Source organism: Peromyscus californicus, unplaced genomic scaffold, assembly GCF_007827085.1.
Source record: "Peromyscus californicus insignis strain IS unplaced genomic scaffold, ASM782708v3 Scaffold_19__1_contigs__length_69161282, whole genome shotgun sequence".
Classification (NCBI taxonomy): Eukaryota; Metazoa; Chordata; class Mammalia; order Rodentia; family Cricetidae; genus Peromyscus; species Peromyscus californicus.
Window position 1 is genome coordinate 8,038,655 of NW_026294491.1, and position 12,826 is coordinate 8,051,480.

General features: G+C 48.5%; 1 protein-coding gene across 3 annotated transcripts in view; it reads left to right on the forward strand.

Moving 5' to 3' along the window:
• Positions 1-3,654, forward strand: part of Ubash3a (ubiquitin associated and SH3 domain containing A) — a 33,299-nt gene extending 29,645 nt beyond the window's left edge. Inside the window, exons 13-14 of one of the 3 annotated variants that reach the window (XM_052743868.1) lie at positions 817-926; positions 2,627-3,654. In XM_052743868.1, the coding sequence (XP_052599828.1) occupies positions 817-926; positions 2,627-2,764 (248 nt within the window). In that variant the 3' untranslated portion in view covers positions 2,765-3,654. The remainder of the gene's footprint in view (positions 1-816; positions 927-2,626) is intronic. The other 2 variants (XM_052743869.1, XM_052743870.1) reach the window with 2 other exon arrangements.
• The last annotated feature ends 9,172 nt before the right edge of the window (positions 3,655-12,826 follow it).

Below are 12,826 nucleotides of genomic sequence, written 5' to 3' on the forward strand. Positions count from 1 at the left end.
AGCAGCCTCAGGCTTCTCTGGGATGGGATTGGCTGACTCTGAGCTGTTAGTGTCCCCACCTCCCTACCCTAATGCTCTGGCCAATAGTATCTCATCTCCACCATGACAGGGAGTGAATGCATACACACATACCCCATGTAGCCCAAGTCTGCATGCTCTGGTGCTGTGCACTGATGGGCCTTGAGAACATCAGGGTCTTCACAGTTTATCCATGTCTAAAAGGCTAGTGTTAACTGGAAGGAAACAAGAGAATCCCAGAAGGAATGAAAGATGGAGCAGCCAATGCCTAGGGAAAGTGAGGTGGAGTCACAGCCCTCCTGCCCTAACCACCAGCCACACTCCCAGCTCTCCCAGCCTCACCTTGTCCAACACAAAGCTCACACAGAGGTGCTGGGTCCCACATCACTCTCTAGCTGTCTGGAGCCCATCACATCAACCTGAGGAGGCTCCCTGAGCCCATGGACACTGCAAACCCTTATCTAAAGCAGGTGATAAGCCAGCTAAAGTGATTGGATAGGGTCTGGGTGGCAGCCATCACATACCCCACCTGTGGTTGACAGGACCTAGGCAGCCAGCCACAAGAGGATAGTGGCTCGGATCACCCTTATGCCATCCTTGAAGCTGGCACACAGATGCTACACCCTCTCCCCAGGTGGTACATTCCAAATCATGGATGAGCGACTGAGTTTTCCACCCACACTACTTCCCACCCCACCACCTCACAGGGGCATGGTAGCTGGACCCGCGAGACTTGGAGGAGCCCTCTGTCTTACAAAGTGCTCCCTGTGCCTGCTCTGACCTCTGTTTTGTCTACAGTAGGCATCACCCTCATCGTGAGCCACAGCTCAGCACTTGACTCCTGCACTAGGCCACTCCTCGGGCTCCCACCCAGGGAATGTGGAGATTTTGCCCAGCTGGTAAGAAAGGTATGTGTCCCTCTTATGCCTCTTTTATCTCAAAGTAAAGCAGGCACAGGGTCATGGCACTCTTGGTAGAATGAAAACAAGTGTCCAAACCAGAGCTGGCAGGACCATGAGAGTGTGCCCACCTGCTCCTATGGAGGGCATACCTGCAGGAGCTGTGGGACAGGCCCGCCATTCTATCACCGTATGGCAGTCTCAGTTCTTTGTAGCCAGTGACGTCAAGAAGTTTCCAGATTTGTTCAGTCAGCCCACAGTCCATGTCCCTGCAGCTCTAATTGCAGAACTAAGGTCCTGTACAGAATCAGAAGTCATTGTTTGAGTAAGGGGAGAAGGGTACCTCTGGGAGGAGCACTGACAGATGGAAGGAACCTCCATCCACTCACCTCCTGAGTCACCTCTCAAGGGACAAATGTGAACTCACTGTAGCTCTCTGTCAGCATGACCAGGTGCTGGGCCAGCGCCGTGCAAACCTCTGATGGCAGGCTGGTGGCAAGCACGCAGAGGAGCAGGACTTTGGGTGACCTATTGAACAGAGAGGGTGGTGGCCAGGGGACGAATTGGTCCTCTGAGACCAGCCCTTGCTCCCCTGGTGACCTGCTCAGGGCTAGCCTCCCACATTCATATTCTCTCTCTCTTTCTCTCTTTTTCTCTAACTAACCAGTGATCCCATGCCCTGACTCGACTGGTATAGAATTACAGATGAGGCAGGATGACCACATGAGCTAATGAGTTTGAGCCCCGTCTGAGAAACACAGGGACCGAACCCTAGTTCAATAGGAGGAAAGGAGGAAAGAGAGAAGGAAGAAGGCATAGGGAAGAGGAGGATGAGGACAAGAAAACAAAACAAAACAAAAACGATACCTATAAACTTCTAAACTCCAGAACGTTCTTATGCTGACCGTTTAGAGTCTACTTCCACCCCACCTAAATTCAACAGCCTGCAGATCAGAAATTTATTCAAGGTCTCTGCTGAATGATGAGCCTTCCAATGGGGATCAGCATGCAGGACCCTGAACACCCAAGGCCTTCCCTTGTCCAGCCCATTACACCCTGATGGTCCCTGTCTGCAGCTAGAATGACTGGTCCTTGAGTCCACAGTAGCCTCTGCTCAAATTCCTCCATGCAGCTTGGGAGTTTTGCAGACCTTGTCTGACCAAAGAATTCATAGACATAAAAAAAAGAGGGTGAGACAGGGTAAGCAAGGTGTGCAAACAGAAAAGCCTTCGACACAAGGACCCTCCTGGCAGGTCCACTTATGATGGCATCCACAGATGAAGGCATGGGAGCCCAAGGGTTGACTTTTCATTTTATTCTGTGGTCTAAAAACCTCAATCCTGAGCCTGCAGCTGAAGCAGGAATGAGGTACTTTGTAGCTAGTTGGCAGGGTCCCCGCCCCCATAGGCATGTGGACCTGGTAATTCTGTGGGCAAGAAGGACTGACCCATGGCTCCCAGAATGCTTAGCAGCCCCACTCCAAATGAGATTATGACCAATCTCACCCAAGGTCCCACTATTGGGAGGGCTGATCATCCCCAGGTGGAAGTAACATGATGGAGGCTGACATTGGTTCCCTGGTGTCCTGGCAGCCTGGGACCATCTGGTCCACTTCCATGATGTAGAAGCATAGTCAATAGGCTTGAAAACTACCCCAGTGTTGATTGACATGTAACAGAACATTCTAAACATTCTAAACTCTTTTCCAGATCCCATGTCTGGGAATGTGTTTCTGTGAAGAAAACAAAGAGGAAGGGAAGTGGGAGCTGGTGAACCCCCCAGTGAAGACGCTGACACACGGTGCCAACTCGGCTTTTAACTGGAAGAACTGGATCTCGAGCAACTGAGCCAACCCAAGCTTGTCGACAAGCCATGAGGGGCTGTGATTAGGACTACAAAGGCATCCTATCCCCTCGTCTGCCACGACTTGGAGAAGCACTAAATACACTTGATATTCAGGGGTACCGCCATGGCTCATACCTTCATCACAGTCATCTGGTAGCTCTGCTACCCTGCCAGCCTGACTGTGGAAGCCACAGCAGAGGTCTGGATTAGGACACCACATTGCAACATGTGTGCTGGGTTGGAGAGAACAGAGGAACTGCCTCACTTCCAGGAACTAAGGGCTCCCCACCCCCACGCCCGGAGAGGCTGCCTTTCTATTTTGTATGCTCTTAGGAGCCCTCCTTCCTTCTATAGCAATCGCTCTTTAGCCAGGGCCACACCAGCTGAAAGAGGAACAGCAGTCAATCAAAGAAACGGCCCACCGGATCAAAACCAGGGCAGCTGCTGGCACCAGCACCTGTGTATTGGTTCTGTGTTGCTGCTGGAACACATTTGCCAGAAACACAGTAATGATCAAGGCAGTGTAAAATTCCTAATGCACATAGACCAGGGTGTGGTTCTGGAGGTCCGTGTGGGTTGCGTTCCCCTACAGATTCTAGAGGGCCCTTCCCCAGCCATTTCCAGAATCTAGAGGCATTTATACTTCCTGCCGTCATATTTATAATGTTCTATTGCAAATCAGTTTGGGGAAGTTCTCAGGCATGGTCGCAGAGCCCCTTCCCCGAAAGACCCTGTGGCAAGCTATGCTCAGTAACCTAGAATCTTCCTTGACAACCATGCCTGCAATGTCCCTTAGCCACAGAGGTCACATGTTCATGGTCCCAGAATTAGGATGTGGATGTCTTTGAAGGCCATTCTCCAGCCTGCCACAGCCTCTGTCCTTCTGAGCACATCGTGGCTATTGTACAAGGGTCTAGACATAAAGATCTGAGCCCTATACACACACTTTGTGCATGTCATTTTTGGCTTCTCCTTTCTTCTCAACAATCGGGGGGGGGGGGCTGGGGCTTTCTGAGTGGAAGGAGTGAGTCCCTTGTCTTTACCTGTGGGGCGGGGGAGGGCAGGGGGAACGACTCTATTCCAGAGTGACTCTGGCTTGGGAAATCTTGGTCTAGCAGTAAATGAGATTCTCTGTCTAGTGTCCTTCCACCTCGAGCTATAGAGGCCACCCCAAAGCCCATGCACAAGTATCTTACACTGCAGTCATCCACCACACCATGATGGTTCTTTTGAATGGGTCTTTCTTCTTCGCCAGTCTCCTATTGCAAGACTCGCTGCTTTTCAGTGTTGCACTCTGGGTTGCAGCTGAAGGCAGGAAAGAACTGGAAGTGGGGGCAGGGAGGGAGACTTCGAGTACACTTTTCCTTCCTCCCCAGGGGCTGGCCGTTGATGTGTCTGAGCTCATCTGACCCCTGCTGGCAACATCTGGGAAGGACACCTTCCCCAGACCCTGCCCTGGCCCACCTTCCAATCTTACATTCTTTGACTTTTTCATTTCAGAGCCAACTTGAGTTTTTTAAATAGGATTCCTATCAACGTGTCATAGGCAGAGCTGTGCTCTTTCCTCCCGAGTTCAACCAGTAGACGGTTCTGCAGAGTTCAGCGGTGCAAACAAAGAAAATGGCCCTGTCAGTGGACAGCTCCAAAGCTCAAGGCACTCCCCTCCCCCACCCCAGTTCCTGGGAGAGGCTGGGGAGCAACTTGGGGGCTGGGTCACCCGAAGAGCTGCTGAGCCTCACTGCTGCAGGCTGAATCAGTTCATCAATCACACAGAAGTCCTGATCCTAGTACTTCAGTACTGCAGTGTGAGACTGTATTTGGAGATAGGATCTTTAGAAAAGAAAAAGTGCGTGTGTGTGTGTGTGTGTGTGTGTGTGTGTGTGTGTGTGTGTGTGTGAGAGAGAGAGAGAGAGAGAGAGAGAGAGAGAGAGAGAGAGAGAATTATGTGTAAGCACTCGTGTATGCTCAGGCTACAGGGAATATGTAGATGTCAGAGACAACTTTGTGGAACTGGTTCTCTTTTACTTACTCACTTTATGTGGTGTCTTAGATACCTTTCTAGTGCTGTGACAAAACACTATGACCAAGGCACTTTAGAAAGCATTTAATTGAGCTTACAGTTTCAGGGAGTTAGAGTCCAAGGTGGCAGAGCAAAGGCATAGCACCAGGGAGCTTTTCAGAGAGCTCACATCTTGATCCACAGGCACGATGCAGAGAGTGTGCACCCTGGGAATGGCATGAGTCTTTCGAAAGCCACCCCTGCCCCCCCACCCCCGCCACAGTGACACACCTCCTCCAACCTCTTAGTCCTTCCCAAATAGTTCCCACCAACTACAGGCCAAGTATTCAAACATATGAGCCTATGAGGCCCGTTCCCACTCAAACCAGTCCACTTAGGTTCTGGGGATTGAAGTCAGGTGGCCAGCCTTTAGCAACAAGCATCCTTACATCCTGAGTCATTTGCTGACCTGGAGACAGAGTCTTGAAAGAGGCACCTGAGGTAAATGAGGTCATCGGAATGGACCTGATCCTTATAAGAAAAGGAAGTCAAGATGCAAACAGACACATTGTGGCAGTTGAATAAGAATGGCCCCCACAGGCTCATATATTTGAATGCTTGGTCGTCAGGGCGTGCCACTACTTGAGAAGGATCAGGAGGAGTGGCCTTATTGGAGGAAGTGTGATGCTGAGGGTGGGCCTCAGCATTTCAAAAGCCCAAGCCAGGCCCAGTGGCTTTCTCTCTTCCTGCTGCCTTCAGATCCAGATGTAGAACTCAGCTACTGTGTCTGCCTGTGTACTGCCTTGCTCGCCTCCATGAGGATGATGGACTAAACCTCTGAAACTCTAAGCAAGCCCTAACTAAAATGCTCTCTTTTTATAAGAGTTGCCATATTGTGGTCTCTCTTCACAGCAATAGAACGCTGATGAAAATACACATACAGATGAGTAAGCCTGTGAAGACACAGCAGGAGATACCTTCTGCCAACCAAGGAGAGAGGCCAAAGGAGGAAGCAGACTGTGACATCTTGCTATTGAATTTCCTTTTAATTAAGCCATCTAGTCTATGTACATTATATGACAGTCACAAATAACTACTACACTGCATGAAGATCATTACCAAGAGCACCAAAACTGCCCCACCCAGGAGCCGGACACTAGGTAGGTTATGCAGCTCCATATGAAGTATATAATAAACAGTACTATCAGCTGGGCCTGTCTACACATCATGCATGTTGCATTAAGCATTGCAAGTAATGTAGAAATGATCAGCCTTGAGGATACGTGCTGATTGTGTATAAAGACGGCTCCATTCTATAGGAATATCTTGTGCATCCCAGGATCTTGGTATCTACAAGGATCCGGGAGCCTATCTTTAACAAACACCAGGGAGTGACTACACACAGCACGGACCAGGCCTTGGAGTCGGGGAAAGCTGTCTGTCCAGCTATTGACTAGAGCAAAGGTTATTCTGAGAACGGGAAGTGGTCATATCTGACCACATGGTCTTCTACTGTCTCTAAGAATAGACGTGTCAACATCAGGAAACTCTGAGTTCAGCTCAGAGGCCCAGAGCCTGGCCCTCACCTACACATGTTGATCTGTTATAATCCACTTCCTTGTCTGGGAAATGGGCGAATAGCAGGAGCTTCTCCGTGGGTTTTCGCAGAGTGGCAATCAGCCAACTGGGGGATGGAACTGTCTTCTCTAGCTGTGGTAACAGCTCTGGTGCTGCTCATGTGGCAGCTGGATTACCCAGAACTTTCTAGAGTGCCTCTCCGACCCGTGAACAGGTGTGTTAAGTCTAGTGTAGCTAAATGCCAGCACGCAGTATCAATTCTGTGGAGGGAGAAGGCTGTACCACCTGGGATTTGAGAAAATTGACTAAAATAGATTTTTCTACACCTTGGGATGCAAAAAAAATCATATACCAAAAAAAAAAAAAAAAGTAAAACAGCAATTTTGTTGAAGTCAGAAATTCAGGGTAAGGAAAGGAAAGGAAAAGAAATTCAGAAATGGCTCCTGAAAAGAGGCAGACACCAAGAATGGCTTTTACAGACCCTGGTTTCCTGGTGTCGTTTACCTCCTCTTGGTTTGTGCTTTTAACCCCTCATGACCTGAGAGCAGCAGGCGGTACCTCAGTCAGACTGCTGGAATGTCTGGTGAGCAGGGACAGCCTGCGCCAAACATGTCATGGTGAAAAGCTGGATGCCCAGGAGAAAGAAACAGGGCTAATATCCATAGAACGGGGCCCCAAGAGGGGGATGGGGTGATGAGCCGTGTGTCACGAGAGTGGAAAGGGCGCTACTGGGAGTGGAAGAGGACAAGGGGGTGGTGAGGGGGGAGCCGAAGGGGAGAAGAAGGAGGGGGAGGGGGAACGAACACAGGTTATGCTTGAAAATGCTGCAATGGAGCCCACTTTGCATGCTAATTAAAAATATGGGTTGGAGGGATGTCTCAATCAGGAAAGCACGCGCCACCTAAGCACGAGGGCCTGAGTTCCACCCAGAACCCAGGCCTGCGTGACGAGAGGATCTCGGGCGCTTGCTGGCTGTGTTGGAAGATCAGTGAGCTCCAGGTTCAAAAGAGAAGGTAGGTGGCTCTTAAGGAAGACGCCTTTGGAGTCCACCCATGCATGCACACACACGTGCCTACACCAACACACACATAAATGCTAATTTAAAAAACAACTTAAATCATATCAGTCAGTAAATAACAATACTGCTAGAAAGAAAAAGAAGTAGGACCGAGTATCAAAAGAGGATGGATGCCAAGAAATTGGTGATTGACAGTAGCTGTTCTCTCAGGAACAAAATCATCCTGAAGTAAAATGTACTTTAAACCTGCCGAATACATGAATGCAAGCATGTACATACACATCACACTTTAAGCACAGGAAAAGCAACAGTAACAAAAAGCTCCCGACCCTTTTCAAAGTGATACAGTGCAATACTAAGTATCAAACCAGCGTCGGCAAACAGAGACTTCAGCTCTGGGGCAAAGAGGGCCCACAGGGACATGCTCTCCTCTCCTCCCAGGAGAGGACAGAATACATGCACGGGCACACCTCGAACTATTACAGGTTCACTCTCACACCACCACCATAAAGCAAATGGTGCAATAAAGTGAACCACACAGAATTTCTGGTCTCCCTCCGAACACAAAAGCTATGCCACACTGTTCTCTATTAAGTGTGGGATAGCGAGGTGTTCTAAAATACAGTGTATATACCTTAATTTAAAATATTGCTGGAAAAGAAACAGTAACGACCATCTGAGCTGTTGGGGAAATGCTGTCAGTAGATTTCAATGGATTTGTGTGTTGTGAAATTGCCACAAATCCTGAGGGGAGGGGAAACAAAGAAAAACCCACCGCAATGCTCTGCAGGCAGCCATAAAGCGAATAAAACAAGGCATGCTCCTTGCAGTTGTTACTTTCCTTTGCTATGAGAAAACACTCGAACCCTTGGTGTTTTGAATTCCAAAATATTTATCCATATCTCCATTTTGTTTGACTTCCTCCACCCTACTTCAGATACTTCACATTTCTGGAACCTCATATTCCATGTCAATGTCCCTCCTATCCTTCTGTGATCTAGTATATGAACCCTTCCCTGATGCACATGCTGGACTCTAGAATGTGCCCCCCATAGGCTGTGTCTGAATGCTCAGTAGCTCCTCCTTGGTTGAATGGTGTTGTTTGACTTACACTTCCAGGTCACAGCCCATCACTGAGGGAAGTTGGGACAGGAACCTGAGGCAGAAATCTGGAGGCACACTGCATGCTGGCTCTCTCTCCCAGCTCAGACTTTGCTTTCTTATACAGCCCTGGAGCACCTGCCTGAGATGGTACCGCCCACGGTGGGCTGGGCCAGTTCCCACCCAGACGAGCCCCCAGACCAATCTGATCAAGCCAGGGACTCAGCCAAGACTCCTTTTTCAGGTGATTCTGTGCTGGGTCAAGATGACAATCAATGCTAAGTGTTCATCATGGTCTTTAAGAAATGTGTGACAGGGCAACAGAAGACACTAAACCCTGTCGCCACCTGTAGGAAAATCTGCAGCCATTTTTCATGGGTTTTAATAGCTCAGTAGTCACTAAAAACGGAAAGAAGGAAAATCAATAAATACATAAAAGACCCGAAAGCACTACCAATCAACTTGACCTAATCAATACTTATGGAGAACCTCACCACACGGTGGTAAATTCACTCTTTTCAAGTACAACATGGCTTGTTTCCCAAAATGACCACATCCTAGGCTATAAAGAAAATTGTAATAAATGTAAAAGCATTTGAATTGTGGGATATACATTTTCTGACCATGAAAGAACTAGATTAGAAATGATGACAGAAAACGTAAAAAGAAAATCTACCTATTTGTAAACTAATAACACATCTCTAACTAATTCCTGGGTCAGAGGCCAAGTCAAAGGGGAAAATGGGGTGGGAAAATGGATCAGCCATTAGAGGTCTTTGCCAACAGGCCTACCTACCTGAGTTTGATCCTCAGAACCCACCTGGTGGAAGCAGAAAACCAACTCCCACAAGTTGTCCTATGACCTTTGCAGGCATGCCGTGCAGAGTATGAACACACACATTTGTACTCACACGCTATAAATAAATCTTTTTGTTTAATCTGGGGAAAATCTTTGAACTGATCGAGAATAGGAATACAACCTATCAGAATCTGTGGGATGTCATTGCAACAGGATTAGAGAGAAATTAATACCACACTAAAAGTCATTATTGGAAAAGAACCCTAAAATATTTGGCCTTACCACCCTAACTAGAAATAACAAGCAAAATATAGTAATTCGATATGAGCAAAAGAAAGGAGTTCTCAAAGACCAGGGCAGAAATCAACGCAATAGAAAACAGAAAAAAAAAAAAAAACCAAAAGCTAGTGCTTCAAAAAGATCGAGAAAACTTCTAGACCCCAGCTAGACTAATCAGAGCAAAAGAGAGGGCAGCCCAAATGGTCAGAAACAGAGAGCGGGATCACCACTGAGGTCACAGATGTGAAAATAGAACACCAGAAACCTTTATGCCAACAAACAACAAACCAGGCACTTGCCTGAGACAGGCATTCCCCTAAGGACACAGCTAATCACATTCAGAGAGGAAAAGAACTGGAGGGCTGCTGTGGGCCATGTGCCTGCCAATCAAAGCTTAGCAGGCAGAGGCAAAAAATAGCAGTGAAGCTCAATCCAGGCTGGTCTACACAGGGAGTTCCAGGTCCGCCCAGCTGTAGCAGCGAAGCTCAATCCAGGCTGGTCTATACAAGGAGTTCCAGGTCCGCCCAGCTGTACAGTGAGTCCCTGACAACAAAAAGAAAAGACAGACAGACAGAAAGGAAGGAAGGAAGGAAGGGAGAGAGAGAGAGGGAGAGAAGGAGGGAGGGAGGAAGGGAGGGAGGGATGGAGGGAGGAGAGCAAGAGACAGGAAAGGAACAGGGAGGCAAGGGGAGGAAAAGGAGGGGAGGGAAGGGGAGGGAAGAAATCTGAGTTAAGTGACTTGGTGGTAGAGTACTTTCCCAGTATGCACAAGGCCATGGGTTCTAGCCTCAGCTCTGGAAAAGCACACGGAAACACCTTACATTCGTTAGCAGAAAGTGTCCCACACAGAACGACAGGCCTGAGTGATCTCATTGATAAATTTTGACATGCAAACTGCTCATGGAAGGTGGATGTGCTTTATCATCTATAAGACATACTTCAGGATACTGTGGTCCCTCTATCTGTGGCATCAGTGTCTGCGAGTTTAGCTGCCATCCTTCAAGGCCCAAAGGTACACCACGGTGCAAGATGTTGAAGGAGGTGGGATGTTGCATCCACCTGAATTAATAGTGAGGTTGTTCTGTTTCGGGAGCTATTGTTAAACTCATTGCATGTGATTTTGAAGATCAACTTCATCGTAGACATGTGGGTTAGAGACAGAACAGTGTAGGCAGGTTTGGTGCAAAGGTTTCGAGACCCCCCCGGGCTCTTGAGAGATATCATTATGGGTAAAGGGAAGGGGAATACTGCAATGCTTTTGTGAAACTGGGTACTTGGGGGGAAGGACGGGTGATAACTGCCCTGAGTCTCCCTGTGGGCCCGGCGGAGGGGCAGCTTTTAGCATGATCCATGCCTCCCACTTGGAGAAGCACCGAGAGGTTCATTCCATGGTCCTATGACCAACAGCGATGATGGAGCCCCTTGTGTGTGTCCATGATTGTTGTAGTATTTGAATGACTGACTCCCTACTTCTGAGCTATTTGGAGGAGCAGTTGGGAGGGATGCTGTTAGGTCCCACACGGGAGCCAGGCTCTGCCGTGGCACCAGAAGTCCAGGGATGTCCTTCCATGAGTTTTGGGTGAGTCATCCCCTCTCTTTCAGTCCTTGTCAGGAACTCCGGGGGCCCCCACCCCACCTCTCTTCTCCCATCCTTCTGCCCCTCCTTCCTTTACTCGGGGCTTGTTGGTATTGACACACGCAGATAGAGAGCCACACTCTCAGGATGCCCCATGCTGACCATGTTGTATCTTCTACCCTCCACCCCATCTCCAAACACGGTGTCCTAATGATAGCCTGCTTCATAACTGTGCTCATAGAATAAGCAAATAAGTATAATCCCTGAGTATAATTGCACATTGTACGGTCTCAGCTGCTGCTTCTAATGTGGTAATGAAATTACTGTAGTCAAGTTACAACATGCTTTATGATATTAACACATCCTGCAATTTGTAGAATCCAGAAGTTTCTTGCACTTATGAAAAATGTTTGTCTTGCATTTTCCTAAGGGTCATAAAATCCAGCGATTTGTGTAATTCGTTTTTATATACTCTTAAAAACCTGAATTGTGGAAAATTCCTCTCCGATAAATCTTTTATTCAGCAGATGCTCCATGGATCACTGTGAGGAGTTTGATGGAGTCACATGGTGTCAATAGATATCCACATCTCTGTATGTGTAGTGTTCTGAGGACCACTGTGAGGAGTTTGATGGAGTCACACAGTGTCAATAAATGTCCACATCTCTTTACGTGCAGTGTTCTGAGGACTTCTCCTGCACCACCTCACACAGCTTCTGAGAGTCACAAGGAAGAAATTGCATAACACAGAGACCCCCAGCTGGCTTCCCACACAGTGGGGGCCTGAATCTGCAGTCTGGACCTTCTCAGCTTTTGGACTAGACCATGGTATACTATGGAAAGTGGCCTCCTACCCAGTGTGACCTATGACCCAGAAGCCTCTGCACCCCTGGAACCTGAACAAATACACACTCACATTTCCCAGCCTTGTGAATCAGAAACTCAAGAGGTGACCAGCTATCTATGCTTCCTCTGAAGGTGAGTTTCCCACATGTGCAGAGAGCCTCCACAAAAGCCAGGTATCACATCAGCATGCCATAGTGTCACAGTCCCTCGCTGTTCGTGGTGGCTAGGTGTCTGTTGAGGAGGTCAAAGCACTGGCCATCACGGCTGCAGCATGCCTATCCGAGAGTGTGCAGAGTGTGGAGCCTGAGTGGGGTGATTCTAGGGGGCTGAGGACCTGAGGAGCTAGTGGGTAGGCTATTCTGACATGGCATCCTCACCTGGGATTTAAGACTTACTGTGTGACTCAAATATCGAGAGACGCGCACAGTACTTCATTTTACTCACTGAGGCCTGAGTTAGGAGGAGTCAGCCCTAATGAAACCAAAATGCTTCAAATTTCTGCTGCGATGTCTCCAGGAAATGAGAGATGGGAAAATGGATGGGTTGTTTACAGGCGACACTCTCATTCCCTAGCATCCTATCCCCTAGAGTCTAGGGGATAATGAGAAGAAATGCACTGGGCAGTATTGGAGAGCTGGGAAGCCTGCCCCGCTGTGGGCAGAGACCTGACTCAACACTGGAACTGACTGCCTCCATCTTACTGGGGCTAGATAAAGCATTTCCCTTCTGAGCAACTTCCCTTCTGAGAAACTTCCCTTCTGAGCAACTCGAGGAAGAGGAGGTGAAACTGGATGGGATGGGACCTCCGGGCTTCTGCTTTAGCCCCCGGGAACAATGCTGGGGAAAGGGAACAGCTCCAGGGAGGGAA